The sequence below is a fragment of the Triticum urartu genome, chromosome 6A, assembly GCF_056163025.1.
Source record: "Triticum urartu cultivar PI428250 chromosome 6A, HENAU_Tu73, whole genome shotgun sequence".
Taxonomy (NCBI): Eukaryota; Viridiplantae; Streptophyta; class Magnoliopsida; order Poales; family Poaceae; genus Triticum; species Triticum urartu.
The window spans coordinates 108,305,832-108,328,319 of record NC_141878.1 but is presented as its reverse complement, the minus strand read 5'-3'; the positions used below and the strand labels follow the sequence as shown (position 1 = coordinate 108,328,319).

Sequence of the window (22,488 nt, the reverse complement as noted above, 5' to 3'; positions counted from 1 at the left end):
CGACTAAGGAACGATCACGAGGATCAACTTGTGTATTCTAGGGTGCCCCCCTGCCTCCGTATATAAAGGATCCAAGGGGGGTGGTGCGCCGGCCTAGAGGAGGGCGCAGGAGGAGTCCTACTCCTACCGGGAGTAGGACTCCCCTCCCCGTTCCTTGTCCAACTAGGAGAGGTGGAGGGAGAATAGGAAAGGGGGGGCGCCGCCCCTCCATCCTTGTCCAATTCGGACTAGGGGGAGAGGGGGCGCGCGGCCTGCCATGGCAGCCCCTTCCTCTTCTCCACATTAGGCCCATAAGGCCCATTAACCCCCCCGGGGGGTTCCGGTAACCCCTCCGATACTCCGGTTTTATCCGAAACTTCTCCGGAACCCTTCCGGTGTCCGAATATAGTCATCCAATATATCAATATTTATGTCTCGACCATTCCGAGACTCCTTGTCATGTCCGTGATCACATCCGGGACTCCGAACTAACTTCGGTACATCAAAATGCATGAACTCATAATAACTATCATCGTAACTTTAAGCGTGCGGACCCTACGGTTCGAGAACAATGTAGACATGACCGAGACACGTCTCTGGTCAATAACCAATAGCGGGACCTGGATGCCCATATTGGCTCCTACATATTCTATGAAGATCTTTATCGGTCAGACCGCATAACAACATACGTTGTTCCTTTTGTCATCGGTATGTTACTTGCCCGAGATTCGATCGTCGGTATCCAATACCTAGTTCAATCTCGTTACCGGCAAGTCTCTTTACTCGTTCCGTAATACATCATCTCACAACTAACATATTAGTTGTAATGCTTGCAAGGCTTATGTGATGTGCATTACCGAGAGGGCCCAGAGATACCTCTCCGACAATCGGAGTGACAAATCCTAATCTCGAAATACGCCAACCCAACATGTACCTTTGGAGACACCTGTAATGCTCCTTTATAATCACCCAGTTACGTTGTGACATTTGGTAGCACCCAAAGTGTTCCTCCGGCAAACGGGAGTTGCATAATCTCATAGTCATAGGAACATGTATAAGTCATGAAGAAAGCAATAGCAACATACTAAACGATCGGGTGCTAAGCTAATGGAATGGGTCATGTCAATCAGATCATTCAACTAATGATGTGACCTCGTTAATCAAATAACAACTCTTTGTTCATGGTTAGGAAACATAACCATCTTTGATTAACGAGCTAGTCAAGTAGAGGCATACTAGTGACACTCTGTTTGTCTATGTATTCACACATGTATTATGTTTCCGGTTAATGCAATCCTAGCATGAATAATAAACATTTATCATGATATAAGGAAATAAATAATAACTTTATTATTGCCTCTAGGGCATATTTCCTTCAGTCTCCCACTTGCACTAGAGTCAATAATCTAGATTACACAGTAATGATTCTCACACCCATGGAGTCTTAGTGCTGATCATGTTTTGCTCGTGGAAGAGGCTTAGTCAACGGGTCTGCCACATTCAGATCCGTATGTATCTTGCAAATCTCTATGTCTCCCACCTGGACTAGATCCCGGATGGAATTGAAGCGTCTCTTGATGTGCTTGGTTCTCTTGTGAAATCTGGATTCCTTTGCCAAGGCAATTGCACCAGTATTGTCGCAAAAGATTTTCATTGGACCTGATGCACTAGGTATGACACCTAGATCGGATATGAACTCCTTCATTTGCTACTTCCGAAGCAGCTATGTACTCCGCTTCACATGTAGATCCCGCTACGACGCTTTGTTTAGAACTGCACCAACTGACAGCTCCACCGTTTAATGTAAACACGTATCCGGTTTGCGATTTAGAATCGTCCGGATCAGTGTCAAAGCTTGCATCAACGTAACCTTTTACGATGAGCTCCTTGTCACCTCCATATATGAGAAACATATCCTTAGTCCTTTTCAGGTATTTCAGGATGTTCTTGACCGCTGTCCAGTGATCCACTCCTGGATTACTTTGGTACCTCCCTGCTAAACTTATGGCAAGGCACACATCAGGTCTGGTACACAGCATTGCATACATGATAGAGCCTATGGCTGAAGCATAGGGAACATCTTTCATTTTCTCTCTATCTTCTGCAGTGGTCGGGCATTGAGTCTGACTCAACTTCACACCTTGTAATACAAGCAAGAACCCTTTCTTTGCTTGATCCATTTTGAACTTTTTCAAAATCTTGTCAAGGTATGTGCTTTGTGAAAGTCCAATTAAGCGTCTTGATCTATCTCTATAGATCTTTATGCCTAATATGTAAGCAGCTTCACCGAGGTCTTTCATTGAAAAACTTTTATTCAAGTATCCCTTTATGCTATCCAGAAACTCTATATCATTTCCAATTAGTAATATGTCATCCACATATAATATCAGAAATGCTACAGAGCTCCCACTCACTTTCTTGTAAATACAGGCTTCTCTGAAAGTCTGTATAAACCCAAATGCTTTGATCACACTATCAAAGCGTTTATTCCAACTCCGAGAGGCTTGCACCAGTCCATAAATGGATCGCTGGAGCTTGCACACTTTGTTAGCTCCCTTTGGATCGACAAAACCTTCTGGTTGCATCATATACAACTCTTCTTCCAGAAATCCATTCAGGAATGCAGTTTTGACATCCATCTGCCAAATTTCATAATCATAAAATGCGGCAATTGCTAACATGATTCGGACAGACTTAAGCATCGCTACAGGTGAGAAGGTCTCATCGTAGTCAATCCCTTGAACTTGTCGAAAACCTTCCGCGACAAGTCGAGCTTTGTAGACAGTAATATTACCGTCAGTGTCAGTCTTCTTCTTGAAGATCCATCTATTCTCAATTGCTTGCCGATCAACGGGCAAGTCAACCAAAGTCCATACTTTGTTCTCATACATGGATCCCATCTCAGATTTCATGGCTTCAAGCCATTTTGCGGAATCTGGGCTTACCATCGCTTCTTCATAGTTCGTAGGTTCATCATGATCTAGTAGCATGACTTCCAGAACAGGATTACCGTACCACTCTGGTGCGGATCTCACTCTGGTTGATCTACGAGGTTCAGTAGTATCTTGATCTAAAGTTTCATGATCATCATCATTAGCTTCCTCTCTAATTGGTGTAGGTGTCACTGAAACAGTTTTCTATGATGCACTACTTTCCAATAAGGGAGTAGGTACAGTTACCTCATCAAGTTCTACTTTCCTCCCACTCACTTCTTTCGAGAGAAACTCCTTCTCCAGAAAGTTTCCGAATTTAGCAACAAAAGTCCTGCCTTCGGATCTGTGATAGAAGGTGTATCCAATAGTTTCCTTTGGATATCCTATGAAGACACATTTCTCCGATTTGGGTTCGAGCTTATCAGGTTGAAGCTTTTTCACATAAGCATCGCAGCCCCAAACTTTCAGAAACGACAACTTTGGTTTCTTGCCAAACCACAGTTCATAAGGCGTCGTCTCAACGGATTTTGATGGTGCCCTATTTAACGTGAATGCGGCCGTCTCTAGAGCGTATCCCCAAAACGATAGCGGTAAATCAGTAAGAGACATCATAGATCGCACCATATCTAGTAAAGTACGATTACGACGTTCGGACACACCATTACGCTGTGGTGTTCCAGGTGGCGTGAGCTGCAAAACTATTCCGCATTGTTTCAAATGTACACCAAACTCGTAACTCAAACATTCTCCTCCACGATCAGATCGTAGAAACTTTATTTTCTTGTTATGATGATTTTCCACTTCACTCTGAAATTCTTTGAACTTTTCAAATGTTTCAGACTTATGTTTCATTAAGTAGATATACCCGTATCTGCTTAAATCATCTGTGAAGGTGAGAAAATAACGATATTCGCCACGAGCTTCAATATTCATCGGACCACATACATCTGTATGTATGATTTCCAACAAATCTGTTGCTCTCTCCATAGTACCGGAGAACAGTGTTTTAGTCATCTTGCCCATGAGGCACGGTTCGCAAGTACCAAGCGATTCATAATCAAGTGGTTCCAAAAGCCCATCAGTATGGAGTTTCTTCATGCGCTTTACACCGATATGACCTAAACGGCAGTGCCACAAATAAGTTGCACTATCATTATCAACTCTGCATCTTTTGGCTTCAACATTATGAATATGTGTATCACTACTCTCGAGATTCAATAAGAATAGACCACTCTTCAAGGGTGCATGACCATAAAAGATATTACTCATATAAATAGAACAACCATTATTCTCTGATTTAAATGAATAACCGTCTCGCATTAAACAAGATCCAGATATAATGTTCATGCTCAACGCTGGCACCAAATAACAATTATTTAGGTCTAATACTAATCCCGAAGGTAGATGTAGAGGTAGCGTGCCGACTGCGATCACATCGACTTTGGAACCGTTTCCCACGCGCATCGTCACCTCGTCCTTAGCCAATCTTCGCTTAATCCGTAGTCCCTGTTTCGAGTTGCAAATATTAGCAACAGAACCAGTATCAAATACCCAGGTGCTACTGCGAGCATTGGTAAGGTACACATCAATAACATGTATATCACATATACCTTTGTTCACCTTGCCATCCTTCTTATCCGCCAAATACTTGGGGCAGTTCCGCTTCCAGTGACCAGTCTGCTTGCAGTAGAAGCACTCAGTTTCAGGCTTAGGTCCAGACTTGGGTTTCTTCTCTTGAGCAGCAACTTGCTTGCCGTTCTTCTTGAAGTTCCCCTTCTTCTTCCCTTTGCCCTTTTTCTTGAAACTAGTGGTCTTATTGACCATTAACACTTGATGCTCCTTCTTGATTTGTACCTCCGCAGCTTTCAGCATTGCGAAGAGCTCGGGAATAGTCTTGTTCATCCCTTGCATATTATAGTTCATCACGAAGCTCTTGTAGCTTGGTGGCAGTGATTGGAGAATTCTGTCAATGACGTAATCATCTGGAAGATTAACTCCCAATTGAATCAAGTGATTATTATACCCAGACATTTTGAGTATATGCTCACTGACAGAACTGTTCTCCTCCATCTTGCAGCTATAGAACTTATTGGAGACTTCATATCTCTCAATCCGGGCATTTGCTTGAAATATTAACTTCAACTCCTGGAACATCTCATATGCTCCATGACGTTCAAAACGTCGTTGAAGTCCCGATTCTAATCCGTAAAGCATGGCACACTGAACTATCGAGTAGTCATCAGCTTTGCTCTGCCAGACGTTCATAACATCTGGTGTTGCTCCAACAGCAGGCCTGGCACCCAGCGGTGCTTCCAGGACGTAATTCTTCTGTGCAGCAATGAGGATAATCCTCAAGTTACGGACCCAGTCCATGTAATTGCTACCATCATCTTTCAACTTTGCTTTCTCAAGGAACGCATTAAAATTCAACGGAACAACAGCACGAGCCATCTATCTACAATCAACATAAACAAGCAAGATACTATCAGGGACTAAGTTCATGATAAATTTAAGTTCAATTAATCATATTACTTAAGAACTCCCACTTAGATAGACATCCCTCTAATCCTCTAAGTGATCACGTGATCCAAATCAACTAAACCATGTACGATCATCACGTGAGATGGAGTAGTTTCATTGGTGAACATCACTATGTTGATCATATCTACTATATGATTCACGCTCGACCTTTCGGTCTCCGTGTTCCGAGGCCATATCTGTATATGCTTGGCTCGTCAAGTATAACCTGAGTAGTCCGCGTGTGCAACTGTTTTGCACCCGTTGTATTTGAACGTAGAGCCTATCACACCCGATCATCACGTGGTGTCTCAGCACAAAGAACTTTCGCAACGGTGCATACTCAGGGAGAACACTTCTTGATAATTTAGTGAGAGATCATCTTATAATGCTACCGTCAATCAAAGCAAGATAAGATGCATAAAAGATAAACATCACATGCAATCAATATAAGTGATATGATATGGCCATCATCATCTTGTGCCTGTGATCTCCATCTCTGAAGCACCGTCATGATCACCATCATCACCGGCGCGACACCTTGATCTCCATCGTAGCATCGTTGTCGTCTCGCCAATCTTATGCTTCCACGACTATCACTACCGCTTAGTAATAAAGTAAAGCATTACATCGCGATTGCATTGCATACAATAAAACAACAACCATATGGCTCCTGCCAGTTGCCGATAACTCGGTTACAAAACATGATCATCTCATACAATAAAATTTAGCATCATGTCTTGGCCATATCACATCACAACATGCCCTGCAAAAACAAGTTAGACGTCCTCTACTTTGTTGTTGCAAGTTTTACGTGGCTGCTACGGGCTTAAGTAAGAACCAATCTCACCTACGCATCAAAACCACAACGATAGTTTGTCAATTTGACTCTGTTTTAACCTTCGCAAGGACTGGGCGTAGCCACACTTGGTTCAATTAAAGTTGGAGAGACTGTCGCCCGCAAGCTACCTATGTGCAAAGCACGTCGGGAGAACCGGTCTCGCGTAAGCGTACAAGTAATGTCGGTCCGGGTCGTCTCGTCCAACAATACCGCCGAACCAAAGTATGACATGCTGGTAGGCAGTATGACTTATATCGCCCACAACTCACTTGTGTTCTACTCGTGCATATAACATCAAACCATAAAACCTAGGCTCGGATGCCACTGTCGGGGAACGCAGTAATTTCAAAAAATTTCCTACGCACACGCAAGATCATGGTGATGCATAGCAACGAGAGGGGATAGTATGATCTACGTACCCTTGTAGATCGCAACGGAAGCGTTGACACAACGTAGAGGAAGTAGTCGTACGTCTTCTTCCCGATCCAACCGATCCAAGCACCGTTACTCCGGCACCTCCGAGTTCTTAGCACACGTACAGCTCGATGACGCTCCCCGGGCTCCGATCCAGCAAAGCTTCGGGGATGAGTTCCGTCAGCACAACGGCGTGGTGACGATGATGATGTTCCACCGACGCAGGGCTTCGCCTAAGCACTACAACGATATGACCGAGGTGGAATATGGTGGCAAGGGGCACCGCACACGACTAAGGAACGATCACGAGGATCAACTTGTGTATTCTAGGGTGCCCCCCTGCCTCCGTATATAAAGGATCCAAGGGGGGGTGGTGCGCCGGCCTAGAGGAGGGCGCAGGAGGAGTCCTACTCCTACCGGGAGTAGGACTCCCCTCCCCGTTCCTTGTCCAGCTAGGAGAGGTGGAGGGAGAATAGGAAAGGGGGGGCGCCGCCCCTCCATCCTTGTCCAATTCGGACTAGGGGGAGAGGGGGCGCGCGGCCTGCCCTGGCAGCCCCTTCCTCTTCTCCACATTAGGCCCATAAGGCCCATTAACCCCCCCCCCCCCCCCCGGGGGGTTCCGGTAACCCCTCCGATACTCCGGTTTTATCCGAAACTTCTCCGGAACCCTTCCGGTGTCCGAATATAGTCATCCAATATATCAATCTTTATGTCTCGACCATTCCGAGACTCCTCGTCATGTCCGTGATCACATCCGGGACTCCGAACTAACTTCGGTACATCAAAATGCATGAACACATAATAACTATCATCGTAACTTTAAGCGTGCGGACCCTACGGTTCGAGAACAATGTAGACATGACCGAGACACGTCTCTGGTCAATAACCAATAGCGGGACCTGGATGCCCATATTGGCTCCTACATATTCTACGAAGATCTTTATCGGTCAGACCGCATAACAACATACGTTGTTCCTTTTGTCATCGGTATGTTACTTGCCCGAGATTCGATCGTCGGTATCCAATACCTAGTTCAATCTCGTTACCGGCAAGTCTCTTTACTCGTTCCGTAATACATCATCTCACAACTAACATATTAGTTGTAATGCTTGCAAGGCTTATGTGATGTGCATTACCGAGAGGGCCCAGAGATACCTCTCCGACAATCGGAGTGACAAATCCTAATCTCGAAATACGCCAACCCAACATGTACCTTTGGAGACACCTGTAATGCTCCTTTATAATCACCCAGTTACGTTGTGACATTTGGTAGCACCCAAAGTGTTCCTCCGGCAAACGGGAGTTGCATAATCTCATAGTCATAGGAACATGTATAAGTCATGAAGAAAGCAATAGCAACATACTAAATGATCGGGTGCTAAGCTAATGGAATGGGCCATGTCAATCAGATCATTCAACTAATGATGTGACCTCGTTAATCAAATAACAACTCTTTGTTCATGGTTAGGAAACATAACCATCTTTGATTAACGAGCTAGTCAAGTAGAGGCATACTAGTGACACTCTGTTTGTCTATGTATTCACACATGTATTATGTTTCCGGTTAATGCAACCCTAGCATGAATAATAAACATTTATCATGATATAAGGAAATAAATAATAACTTTATTATTGCCTCTAGGGCATATTTCCTTCAGCCCGATGATTACTGTGATGATTTATCAATTTTGATGGTTTATGTATGGCACGCTTCAGTTATACAACCAATACAAATCACCCATTATATACTTTTTCAGTTAATAAAATGGTTCCAATGTATTTGCACTTTGCAGATGTTCAATGTCAGTATATATACACGTATAAATAATACAGTCTAAATGGCAGATAATTTCATCAAACAATATAACTTTATTGTCAACTCAGAGTTTGGTTTCTATGAAAGAACAATGGCTACACAAAAACAATACACACCTGCTTTGCACATTAATATTGTCATCACATTAAAGAACTACAACAATACCTTCTTGACATGAAGTATGTAGATTCCTTGTATATGTAGTTCCAGCCTTCCAAGAGTCTTAAACATTTGTAGAGAATACGTTTAACTCAGCCTAGGACGCAGCTTCAGTGCCTTAAAGGCACCTGCCTTTGGGTCACTAACATGTGGGCCAGTTGTTGGCCCACATGTCAGTGACCCAAAGGCAGGTGCCTTTAAGGCACCGAAGCATCGTCCAAAGCCCTAATAGTACCTTTCCTCTTCGAAACCACGATATTGACATCAATCTCTTACCATTCATCCTGCAACCAGGCACATTTAGAGGCTCAAAGTTCTACTACTGATAATCTAGTAATCCTAGATATGCAAGCTGGAACAATTTCAATTCCATTGGATTTGTAGGTCAATGCATCTCTGAGTTTCCAGCGAAAAAGACAACAGAAAAATCTAAACAGTTCGACTTTCAAGACCAATCACAGCACACCTTTTACTATGAGTGAACAAATTTGCATACATCAATTTACACTTGCTTATGGGATTATTATTTTGTGAATAAGTTTTAATGAGGTCTTCATCTAATGCGAGGATATGTCATATGAATCCAAGAGATTTACTAAAGCAGGGCAACTTGATTCTCTCTCTCTCAATTATTATCTATCTCCAAATGGAAGAACATGAGATATAATATCTGAACACTGATTTTCTCAACAACAACCAATTGGTTTACTCAACTACTCCCTCCGTTCCTAAATATAAGTCTTTTTAGAGATTCCACTATGGACTACATACAGAACAAAATTAGTGAATCTACACTCTAAAATATGTCTATATACATCCGTATGTAGTTCATATTGAAATCTCTAGAAAGACTTATATTTAAGAACGGAGGGAGTATTTGTGCAATATGATAACCCATGCATGCTTCATATTTTGTTCTAGGACATTTACATACAGCCAATTGTAGCAGAAATAAGTTGGATAGTATTTTTTTTCCTTGAACCACCGATCTGCATCCAAAGTACTTCTATCAATCAAATTTGAGAAAAAGAGAGAGTGCATATCCATAGATACATATAATTTTCTAATCACCACGGAGTCAGTTTCCTAGGCAAGAAAACACTGTCTCTACACTTTTCGCAGAAATAGAAACCGTCGAGGGCGACATGAGTGCTTGCTTACCTGTTTGTTGTTCCTAAACTAATCCTTATGTATGTATGGACTATGGAAGCAGTGAACACATCAACTTATTCCAATGCATCAGAAGTGTTTGGTTCTAACATAAAGAAAAGTTATGGAGGCTCAGTTAGGCAATAGTACAAGCTTCAATTGAAGGGAAAGCAGAGTACAGGTCGGTAACTATAGAATTATTATGCAATTGAGGAACTCCTTCCAACTAATACATGATAGGATAGATGATAAGAATACAGTGCCGATCAATTTTCATTTAGGACCGAAAGTGAATCAGAGCCGGCGAAGCCAAACCCAACCCCTCAACTGCCCTCTTCCTCTCCTCAGGGGTCCGTGGATATCTTGATGGACAAACCTTGTCTTTGATCTCGGGATCCAAGTCACCACAGCGTCCACACATCTTTCTATCATGCAGAGATATCTCTATCATATTCACTGCAGCTTCCACAACACACCTGATGTATCGCATAAAGTTGTCGTCAAGTTGTAAGCCATATATGGTAAGCTTAGCCAGATTCTTGTGCTTGAAAGCAGCGGCATATGGCTTCCACTTCACGTCTGCCTTTTCGCAGAAACCATTTTCCTTCCGAAACTCTTTGTCTGTCGCCATTATGCACCAATGATCCCATACTGTGATGCACAGCGCTTTTAGGGAGGGTGCAGCTTCAAGAATAAATGGTGTCCAACCTAAATCACATCCTTCAGGAAGATTGTCTAGATTCACATGCTGTAGTTTGCTGAGCATAGTCGTGAGCAGCTTCGGGCATTCTGGTAGAACCCAGATCTAGGATGGAAAAAAGAATACAAAGTCAGTGCAAGTTCCATATAAACTACATTCTCAACTGGCGGAGAAGACCCCCTCAAGTTACTATTGTTACATATAACCATCATATGTAAAGTGAGAAGGGACAGATATGATTCAAAAACTAATGAGTACCTTTTGACTTCTAAAATCCAGATGCAGATCGGTTATGGCAGGAACATTAGCAAGGAACATAGTTAACTCAAGAGTCTTATCCGAACTGACACCAGTTTTAGTGAGGCTCAGCTTTGAAAGTTGTGGTACAAAAGCAAAATAAAGGGGATCTTCATGAGAGTACCAACCAGTATAGCTCACCCGTTGGAGTTTGGGTAGACATATCAGCTCGATTCTCTCAAATTGCCCATAGTCAACCTCGAGCTCAACAAGTAGAGCATGTTCTACTTGGCGTACAGAATGGATCCCTGAGTCGCAATAGGTTAAATGCAGAGACTCCAAGAGCTTGCAAGTGCTGAGGATGTTGGGAATGTCCAGTTCACCAAACCTCATGTTGCGCAGCCACAGGCACCTAAGACCAGCAAATGCATCCGGACAAGCACCGATAAAATCATTGAACTGCTTCCCAAAGCGGACGAGATCATCAGGAGAGGATATCTTATAAGCCTTCTTCGTTGTGATCTCAAACTCGGCTGCGTCAACCTTCCGGGCTGCCATGGCATGGGCAACAGATTTGGCAATGGTGAGAGAGTCATCTTGCGTCAAGATAAATCTGATTCTGAGTTTGCTGATGGCGATGTCCGGGCTCCTTGTGGTCAAGATGCTATCTGTTACATGAGCCACGGCACTGTTGGTCCGGAGCAACTCGCTGGTGATGACAACACGATCATGGAGACCTGGAACGGACCTAACACTTAGGAAGATCCGCGTGAGCATGGCAGGGAGCTTCAGCATTCGCTTGGACAGGATGCGGGTCCTTATAGCGTCGAGCGTGTCTGTTGGGGAACGTAGCAGAAATTCAAAATTTTCCTACGTGTCACCAAGATCTATCTATGGAGAAACCAGCAACGAGGGGAAGGAGAGTGCATCTACATACCCTTGTAGATCGCTAAGCGGAAGCGTTCAAGAGAACGGGTTGAAGGAGTCGTACTCGTCGTGATCCAAATCACCAAAGATCCTACTGCCGAACGGACGGCACCTCCGCGTTCAACACACGTACAGCCCGGTGACGTCTCCCATGCCTTGATCCAGCAAGGAGAGAGGGAGAGGTTGAGGAAGACTCCATCCAGCAGCAGCACAACGGCGTGGTGGTGGTGGAGGAGTGTGGTACTCCAGCAGGGCTTCGCCAAGCACCGCAAGCGACGAGGAGGAGAGAGGTAGGGCTGCGCCAGGGAGAGATCAAATCGTGTCACTTGGGCAGCCCAAAACCCCCACTATTTATAGGAGAAGGGGAGGAGGGTGCGCCCCCTCTAGGGTTCCCACCCCTAGGGGGCGGCAGCCCTAGATGGGATGGAGGGGGGCGGCCAAGAGGGGGAGAAGGGGGCGCGCCCTAGGGTAGGCCTTAGGCCCATCTGCGCCTAGGGTTTCCCCCTTCTCCTCCTAGCTGTGCCTTGGGCCTTGTGGGAGGCGCAAGAGCCCACTCAGGGGCTGGTCCCTTCCCACTCTTGGCCCATGCAAGCCTCCGGGGCTGGTGGCCCCACTTGGTGGACCCCCGGGACCCTCCCGGTGGTCCCGGTACGTTACCGATAAACCCCGAAACTTTTCCGGTGACCAAAACAGGACTTCCCATATATAAATCTTTACCTTCGGACCATTCCGAAACTCCTCGTGACGTCCGTGATCTCATCCGGGACTCCGAACAACATTCAGTAACCACATACAAACTTCCTTTATAACCCTAGCGTCATCGAACCTTAAGTGTGTAGACCCTACGGGTTCGGGAACCATGCAGACATGACCGAGACGTTCTCTGGTCAATAACCAACAGCGGGATCTGGATACCCATGTTGGTTCCCACATGTTCCACGATGATCTCATCGGATGAACCACGATGTCGAGGATTCGATCAATCCCGTATACAATGCCCTTTGTCTAGCGGTATTGTACTTGCCCGAGATTCGATCGTTGGTATCCCGATACCTTGTTCAATCTCGTTACCGGCAAGTCTCTTTACTCGTTCCGTAACACATCATCCCGTGATCAACTCCTTGATCACATTGTGCACATTATGATGATGTCCTACCAAGTGGGCCCAGAGATACCTCTCCGTCACACGGAGTGACAAATCCCAGCCTCGATTCGTGCCAACCCAACAGACACTTTCGGAGATACCTGTAGTGTACCTTTATAGCCACCCAGTTATGTTGTGACATTTGGCACACCCAAAGTATTCCTATGGTATCCGGGAGTTGCACAATCTCATGGTCTAAGGAAATGATACTTGACATTAGAAAAGCTTTAGCATACGAATTGCACGATCTTTGTGCTAGGCTTAGGATTGGGTCTTGTCCATCACATCATTCTCCTAATGATGTGATCCCGTTATCAACAACATCCAATGTCCATGGTCAGGAAACCGTAACCATCCATTGATCAACGAGCTAGTCAACTAGAGGCTTACTAGGGACATGGTGTTGTCTATGTATCCACACATGTATCTGAGTTTCCTATCAATACAATTATAGCATGGATAATAAACGATTATCATGAACAAGGAAATATAATAATAACCAATTTATTATTGCCTCTAGGGCATATTTCCAACAGTCTCCCACTTGCACTAGAGTCAATAATCCAGTTCACATCGATATGTGATTAACACTCAAGGTCACATCCCCATGTGACTAATACCCAAAGAGTTCTGGGTTTGATCATGTTATGCTTGTGAGAGAGGTTGTAGTCTACGGGTGTGCAACATTCAGATTCGTATGTATGTCATCTTGCGGATGCAGCTACTATGCTATATTTGGAGCCATTTCAAATAACTGTTCTACTATACGAATCCGGTATCTCTACTTAGAGCTATCCGGATAGGTGTTAAGCTTGCATCGATGTAACTCTTTACGTCGAACTCTTTATCACCTCCATAACCGAGAAACATATCCTTATTTCTCTAAGGATAATTTTGACTGCTATCTGGTGATCTACTCCTAGATCATCTTTGTACCCTCTTGCCAGACATGTGGCAAGGCACACATCAGGTGCGGTACTTAGCATGGCATACCGTATAGAGCCTATGACAAAAGCATAGGGGACGACCTTCGTCCTTCCTCTTTCTTCTGTCGTGGTCGAGCTTTAAGTCTTAACTTCATACCTTACAACTCAGGCAAGAACTCCTTCTTTGGCTGATCCATCTTGAACACCTTCAAGATCATGTCAAGGTATGTTCTCATTTGAAAGTACCATTAAGCGTTTTTGATCTATCCTTATAGATCTTGATGCTTAATGTTCAAGTAGCTTAATCCAGGTTTTCCATTGAAAAACACCTTTCAAATGACCCTATATGCTTTCCAGAAATTCTACGTCATTTCTGATCAACAATATGTCAACAACATATATTCATCAAAAATTCTATAGTGCTCCCACTCACTTCTTTGGAAATACAAGTTTCTCATAAACTTTGTATACACCCAAAATCTTTGATCATCTCATCAAAGCATACATTCCAACTCCTAGATGCTTACTCTAGTCCTTAGAAGGATTGCTGGAGCTTTGCATACTTATTAGCATCTTTCAGGATTGACAAAACCTTCCGGTTGTATCACATACAACCTTTCCTCAAGAAAATCGTCGAGGAAACAATGTTTTGACATCCTATCTGCAAGATTTCATAAATAATGCAGTAATCGCTAATATAATTCCAACAGACTCTTAGCATCACTACGAGTGAGAAAGTCTCATCATAGTCAACTCCTTGAACTTGTCGGAAAAAATCTTAACGACAAGTCGAGCTTTCTTAATGGTGATACTTACCATCATTGTCCGTCTTCATTTTAAAATCCATCTGTACTCAACAGCCTTACGACCATCGAGCCGTTCTGCCAAAGTCTACACTTTGTTTTCATACATGGATCCTCTCTCAGATTTTATGGCCTCGAGCCATTTATCGGAATCCGGGCCCACCATCGCTTCTCCATAGCTCGTAGGTTCATTGTTGTCTAGCAACATGACTTCCAAGACAGGATTACGTACCACTCTGAAGTAGTACACATCCTTGTCATCCCACGAGGTTTGTTAGTGACTTGATCTGAAGTTTCATGATCACTATCATAAGCTTCCACTTCAATTGGTGTAGGTGCCACAGGAACAACTTCCTGTGCCCTGCCACACACTAGTTGAAGAGACGGTTCAATAACCTCATCAAGTCTCCACCATCCTCCCACTCAATTCTTTCGAGAGAAACTTTTCCTCGAGAAAGGACCCGATTCTAGAAACAATCCCTTATTGCTTTCGGATCTGAGACAGGAGGTATACCCAACTGTTTTGGGTGTCCTATGAAGATGCATTTATCCGCTTTGGGTTCAAGCTTATCAGCCTGAAACTTTTTCACATAAGCGTCGCAGCCCCAAACTTTTAAGAAATGACAGCTTAGGTTTCTCTAAACCATAGTTCATACGGTGTCATCTCATCGGAATTACGTGGTGCCCTATTTAAAGTGAATGTGGTTGTCTCTAATGCCTAACCCATAAACTATCGTGGTAATTCGATAAGAGACATCATGGTATGCATCATATCCAATAGGGTGCAGTTATGATGTTCGGACACACCATCACACTATGGTGTTCCAGGCTGTATTAGTTGTGAAACAATTTCCACAATGTCTTAATTCTGTGCCAAACTCGTAATTCAGATATTCATCTCTATGATCATATCATAGATCTTTTATCCTCTTGTCACGACGATCTTTCAACTTCACCCTGAAATTACTTGAACCTTTCAATAATTCAGACTCATGATTCATCAAGTAAATATACTCAACATCTACTCAAATCATCTGTGAAGTAAGAACATAACGATATCCACTACACGCCTCAGCACTCATTGGACTGCACACATCAAAATGTATTACTTCCAACAAGTTGCTTTCTAGTTCCACTTTACTGAAAACGAGGCTTTCAGTCATCTTGCCCATGTGGTATGATTTGCATGTCTCAAGTGATTCAAAACCAAGTGAGTCCAAACGGTCCATTTGCATGGAGTTTCTTCATGCATATACACCAATAGACATGGTTCGCATGTCTCAAACTCTTCAAAACGAGTGAGCCCAAAGATCCATCAACATGGAGCTTCTTCATGCGTTTTATACCGATATGACTTACGTGGCAGTGCCACAAGTAGGTGGTACTATCATTACTATCTTATATCTTTTGGCATGAACATGTGTATCACTGCGATCGAGATTCAACAAACCATTCATTTTAGGTGCAAGACCATTGAAGGTATTATTCAAATAAACAGAGTAACCATTATTCTCCTTCAATGAATAACCGTATTGTGACAGACATAATCCAATCATGTCTATGCTCAACGCAAGCACCAATCTCGATGGTAGAGGGAGCGTGCGATGCTTGATCACATCAAGCTTGGGAAAAACTTCCAACACATATCGCCAGCTCACCTTTAACTAGTCTCCGTTTACTCCGCAGCTTTTTATTTCGAGTTTACTAACATTTAGCAACCGAACCGGTATCTAATACCATGGTGCTACTAGGAGTACTAGTAAAGTACACATTAACACAATGTATATCCAATATACTTCTATCGACTTTGCCAGCCTTCTCATCTACCAAGTATCTAGGGTAATTCTGCTCCAGTGGTTGTTCCCCTTATTACAGAAGCACTTAGTCTCGGGTTTGGGTTCAACCTTGGGTTTCTTCACTAGAGCAGCAGCTGATTTGCCGTTTCATGAAGCATCCCTTTTTGCCCTTGCCCTTCTTGAAACTAGTGGTTTCACCAACCATCAACAATTGATGCTCCTTCTTGATTTCTACTTTTGTGGTGTCAAACATCGCGAATATCTCAAGGATCATCATATATGTCCCTGATATATTATAGTTCATCACGAAGCTCTAGCAGCTTGGTGGTAATCACTTCGGAGAAAGATCACTATCTCATCTGGAAGATCAACTCCCACTCGATTCAAATGATTGTTGTATTCAGACAATCTGAGCACAAGCTCAACAATTGAGCTTTTCTCCCTTAGTTTGCAGGCTAAGAAATCGTCGGAGGTCTTATACCTCTTGACGTGGGCACGAGCCTGAAATCCCAATTTCAGCCCTCGAAACATCTCATATGTTTCGCGACGTTTCAAAACGTCTTCGGTGCCTCAACTCTAAACCGTTTAACTGAACTATCACGTAGTTATCAAAATGTGTATGTCAGATGTTCGCAACATCCACAGACGACGTTCGAGGTTCAGCACACTGAGCGGTGCATTAAGGACATAAGCCTTCTATGAAGCAATGAGGACAATCCTCAGTTTACGGACCTAGTCCGCATAATTGCTACTATCAACTTTCAACTAAATTTTCTCTAGGAACATATCTAAACAGTAGAACTAAAGCGCGAGCCACGACATAATTTGCGAAGACCTTTTGACTATGTTCAGGATAATTAAGTTCATCTTATGAACTCCCACTCAGATAGACATCCCTCTAGTGATTACATGATCCGAGTCAACTAGGCCGTGTCCGATCATCACGTGAGACGGACTAGTCATCATCGGTGAACATCTTCATGTTGATCGTATCTACCATACGACTCATGCTCGACCTTTCGGTCTCTTGTGTTCCGAGGCCATGTCTGTACATGCTAGGCTCGTCAAGTCAACCTAAGTGTTTCGCGTGTGTAAATCTGTCTTACACCCGTTGTATGTGAACGTTAGATCTATCACACCCGATCATCACGTGGTGCTTCGAAACAACGAGCTGTCGCAACGGTGCACAGTTAGGGGGAACACTTTCTTGAAATTTTAATGAGGGATCATCTTATTTACTACCGTTGTTCTAAGCAAATAAGATGCATAAACATGATAAACATCACATGCAATCAAATAATAGTGACATGATATGGACAATATCATATAGCTCCTTTGATCTCCATCTTGGGACTCCATGATCATCTTGTCACCGGCATGACACCATGATCTCCATCATCATGATCTCCATCATCGTGTCTCCATGAAGTTGTCTCGCCAACTTATTACTTCTACTACTATGGCTACCGGTTAGCAATAAAGTAAAGTAATTACATGGCGTTGTTCAATGACACGTAGGTCATACAATAAATAAAGACAACTCCTATGGCTCCTGCCGGTTGTCATACTCATCGACATGCAAGTCGTGATTCCTATTACAAGAACATGATCAATCTCATACATCACATATCATTCATCACATTCTTCTTGGCCATATCACATCACATAGCATACCCTGCAAAAACAAGTTAGACGTCCTCTAATTGTTGTTTGCATGTTTTACGTGGCTGCTATGGGTTTCTAGCAAGAACGTTTCTTACCTGCGCAAAAACCACAACGTGATATGCCAATTGCTATTTACCTTTCATAAGGACCCTTTTCATCGAATCCGATTCGACTAAAGTGGGAGAGACAGACACCCGCTAGCCACCTTATGCAACTAGTGCATGTCATTCGGTGGAACCAGTCTCACGTAAGAGTACATGTAAGGTCGGTCCGGGCCGCTTCATCCCACAATGCCGCTGAATCAAGATTGGACTAGTAACGGTAAGCATATTGAACAAAATTAACGCCCACAACTACTTTGTGTTCTACTCGTGCATAGAAACTATGCATAGACCTAGCTCATGATGCCACTGTTGGGGAACGTAGCAGAAATTCAAAATTTTCCTACGTGTCACCAAGATCTATCTATGGAGAAACCAGCAACGAGGGGAAGGAGAGTGCATCTACATACCCTTGTAGATCGCTAAGTGGAAGCATTCAAGAGAACGGGTTGAAGGAGTCGTACTCGTCGTGATCCAAATCACCAGAGATCCTAGTGCCGAACGGACGGCACCTCCGCGTTCAACACACGTACAGCCCGGTGACGTCTCCCATGCCTTGATCCAGCAAGGAGAGAGGGAGAGGTTGAGGAAGACTCCATCCAGCAGCAGCACAACGGCGTGGTGGTGGTGGAGGGGCGTGGTACTCCAGCAGGGCTTTGCCAAGCACCGCAAGAGACGAGGAGGAGAGAGGTAGGGCTGCGCCAGGGAGAGATCAAATCGTGTCACTTGGGCAGCCCCAAACCCCCACTATTTATAGGAGAAGGGGAGGACGGTGCGCCCCCTCTAGGGTTCCCACCCCTAGGGGGCGGCAGCCCTAGATGGGATGGAGGGGGGCGGCCAAGAGGGGGAGAAGGGGGCGCGCCCTAGGGTGGGCCTTAGGCCCATCTGCGCCTAAGGTTTCCCCCTTCTCCTCCTAGCTGCGCCTTGGGCCTTGTGGGAGGCGCACCAGCCCACTCAGGGGCTGGTCCCTTCCCACTCTTGGCCCATGCAAGCCTCCGGGGCTGGTGGCCCCACTTGGTGGACCCCCGGGACCCTCCCGGTGGTCCCGGTACATTACCGATAAACCCCGAAACTTTTCCGGTGACCAAAACAGGACTTCCCATATATAAATCTTTACCTCCGGACCATTCCGAAACTCCTCGTGACGTCCGGGATCTCATCCGGGACTCCAAACAACATTCGGTAACCACATACAAACTTCCTTTATAACCCTAGCGTCATCGAACCTTAAGTGTGTAGACCCTACGGGTTCGGGAACCATGCAGACATGACCAAGACGTTCTCTGGTCAATAACCAACAGCGGGATCTGGATACCCATGTTGGTTCCCACATGTTCCACGATGATCTCATCGGATGAACCATGATGTCGAGGATTCGATCAATCCCGTATACAATTCCCTTTGTCTAGCGGTATTGTACTTGCCCGAGATTCGATCGTCGGTATCCCGATACCTTGTTCAATCTCGTTACCGGCAAGTCTCTTTACTCGTTCCGTAACACATCATCCCTTGATCAACTCCTTGATCACATTGTGCACATTATGATGATGTCCTACCGAGTGGGCCCAGAGATACCTCTCCGTCACATGGAGTGACAAATCCCAGTCTCGATTCGTGCCAACCCAATAGACACTTTTGGAGATACCTGTAATGTACCTTTATAGCCACCCAGTTACGTTGTGACGTTTGGCACACCCAAAGTATTCCTATGGTATCCGGGAGTTGCACAATCTCATGGTCTAAGGAAATGATACTTGACATTAGAAAAGCTTTAGCATACGAACTACACGATCTTTGTGCTAGGCTTAGGATTGGGTCTTGTCCATCACATCATTCTCCTAATGATGTGATCCCGTTATCAACGACATCCAATGTCCATGGTCAGGAAACCGTAACCATCTATTGATCAACAAGCTAGTCAACTAGAGGCTTACTAGGGACATGGTGTTGTCTATGTATCCACACATGTATCTGAGTTTCCTATCAATACAATTATAGCATGGATAATAAACGATTATCATGAACAAGGAAATATAATAATAACCAATTTATTATTGCCTCTAGGGCATATTTCCAACAGTGTCCACCCTGTCAAGAATGTTAAGCAGAAGGTCATTGGGCAGATTGCTATGCATGTCTCCGTTGCCAGCGGCGTCTTTGTTGCGAGTTGCTTTCCTCATTGCATTTTTGCGGGAATAACAACAAAAAAGAGCCTCTTGAAGATTAACTGTTAGAAGGGAGAGAGGGATTGGTGGAATAGTCATTGTATTGCTTGAGCCTCATGGGCATATATATAAGAGTACATGATCTACTTGGAGTACAAGGCAAGCCAGAATATTTCCTAGTCTAACCTGTATTTCCTAATACAATCATGTTACTCAACATCCCCCCGCAGTCACAATGGTAGCGACGCAGACGGTGAGACTGGAGAAGAATCCGAAGGCAAGCCGACGGACACCCCCCCCCCCCCCCACAGTTGTAACGGTCAACACATCGCGGAGTCATGGCTGGAGTGGAAACCAACGAGGTTGCTCAAGCAAGCGGTAGCCCTTTGTGCCATTTGTCGATGTAGCCGAGAGCGTGGGTGGTGGAGCCGTGGTCGAGGTAGCAGTGCGACGAATGTCGTGGTCGATGTCGAGTCAGGGTGGCCGGTGTCGAGGAAGTCGCCGTGGAGCCGCGGGCGCAAGAGGGCGCCGAGTTAGCATGGGCGCAGTGGTGTCGAAGTAGGGGTGCGCCGGGAAGAAAATGTTGTTGACGACGCGTCGTGGCGGGTTTGCCAAGCCCGGGGACACATCGTGGACGAAGGAACGCACCGTGTTGCCAGCACCAGGCATGCGTAGACGGACGAAGACGAAGTTGACGAAGCGCCGACCAGGCATGCTAGGCCCGGGGACACGTCGTGGATGAAGGCACGCATCGGTGTTGCCAGCACTGGGCATGCGTAGACGAGGGACCTGCATGAGCTGTACGCCATGTCGGAGAAGTCAGAGGGACCAGCAGAGAAGAACTCGACGACGATTGCGGCGCCCATCGACGCGGTGCCGATGTCACCAATGGTGGTCGGAGTAGACGAAGTGGTCGAGGTAGATGACGACGACGCTGGCGACGGGCTAGTGCTGGACGAAGACGAACGGGCAGGACGGGTGGCGGCGGCAGCTACGGAGGTAGCCGCGGCGGCGGCCAAAGAAGAGCGGCGGCGGCGGCCTGACGGCGGCGGCGGCTAGGTTAGAAGTGCGACGGCGGTGCTCGAAGTAGGCGAAGAACCCTGACAGCGTGACGAAGACCGACGCGGACGGTGGCGTTCCCGCGCCAAGGAAGACGGTGTGGTGCATACCACGGGAGGTCGACGCGCGGTGACGGCGGAGCTGACCGCGGGCCGCGGCGCTACGGCTCGAAGGGGCGACGCAACGGCGGTGCGCGAGTCGGTGCAGCCGCGGGGATGGCCTCGGGGCGGCGGCGTGGACCGCGTATCGCAGCACTACGGGCCGAAGGGGCGACGCAGCGGCGACGCACGAGTCGATGCAGCCACGAGGAGAACCATGGGGCGGCGGCGCTGCAGCCCGACGGGGCGACGCAGCGGCAGCCCGATGCTCGATCGGTGGAGAGGCGCGCTGAACTCGGGGACGATCTTCACGGGACCTGCGGAGGCGCGCATAGCCGACGAGCCAGGTCGGTCGCGCGGCGTAGATGAGACGGATCGCGGCGGCGAGCGGGTGATCAAGCCGATCGCGCACGAGGTCGGGGACGCCTATAATATCCTTCTAAAATTTTATTTATATTTTATACGGATATATTACAAAAACTTAAATTTATTTAAGAAAGTAAAAACAGAAAATTTAAAAATGTGTCAGCACAGTTTTTAAAAATGCTGATAACTTACAAAAACGATATTTGTAGCAATGAAAAAATGTTGCCACATTTCAAAAAAAATGTATGCAAATTTTTTGAAACATATATGTGCGTACAATGTAATAAAAATCATAATGGAAAAAAATGTGTCATACCATTAAAATATGTACATGACATTTTATGATAATATTACCACGTTTTAAAAAGTTAGTGAGATTTAAAAAATATTATATACAATGTCAAAAATGTTCGCGTGGGTTAATTTTTTTATTTGCATTAAAAATATACATGAAATTTTAAATAAATAATAGCGAGTATCAAAAATAATGTCCATGGAATTTTCAAAAATATATATACAATGTATAAAAAATGTTTGCATAGTTTAAGAAGATGTTTATTTTCATTAAAAATGTACAGCTAGTATTTGAAAAATGATACCGTGTATTGGAAAAAGTGTTCATAAACATGTATTTAAAAAATATCATACTTGAAAAATGTCTAACATTTATCATAAATATGTTTCTTGTGTGCT

At 44.9% G+C, this 22,488-nt stretch overlaps 1 protein-coding gene across 1 annotated transcript; it reads right to left on the bottom strand.

Annotated features, from left to right (window-relative positions):
* Window positions 1–10,085: 10,085 nt before the first annotated feature.
* Window positions 10,086–20,287, bottom strand: LOC125513352 (F-box/FBD/LRR-repeat protein At1g13570-like). Its single transcript, XM_048678449.2, has 4 exons — window positions 20,195–20,287; window positions 18,401–18,404; window positions 10,767–11,581; window positions 10,086–10,613 (listed from the first exon to the last, which is right to left on the bottom strand). Exons 1-4 carry the CDS (start codon window positions 20,285–20,287, stop codon window positions 10,086–10,088), a joined length of 1,440 nt encoding a protein of 479 aa, XP_048534406.2.
* Between the last annotated feature and the right edge of the window lie 2,201 nt (window positions 20,288–22,488).

Excerpts from the sequence above, each read along its gene's own strand:
- LOC125513352 (XM_048678449.2), bottom strand. The coding sequence starts at position 20,287 with ATGAGGAAAGCAACTCGCAACAAAGACGCCGCTGGCAACGGAGACATG. Across the intron at positions 10,614-10,766 it reads TGGATTTTAGAAGTCAAAAG|ATCTGGGTTCTACCAGAATG; the intron begins GTACTCATTAGT and ends TTTCCATCCTAG.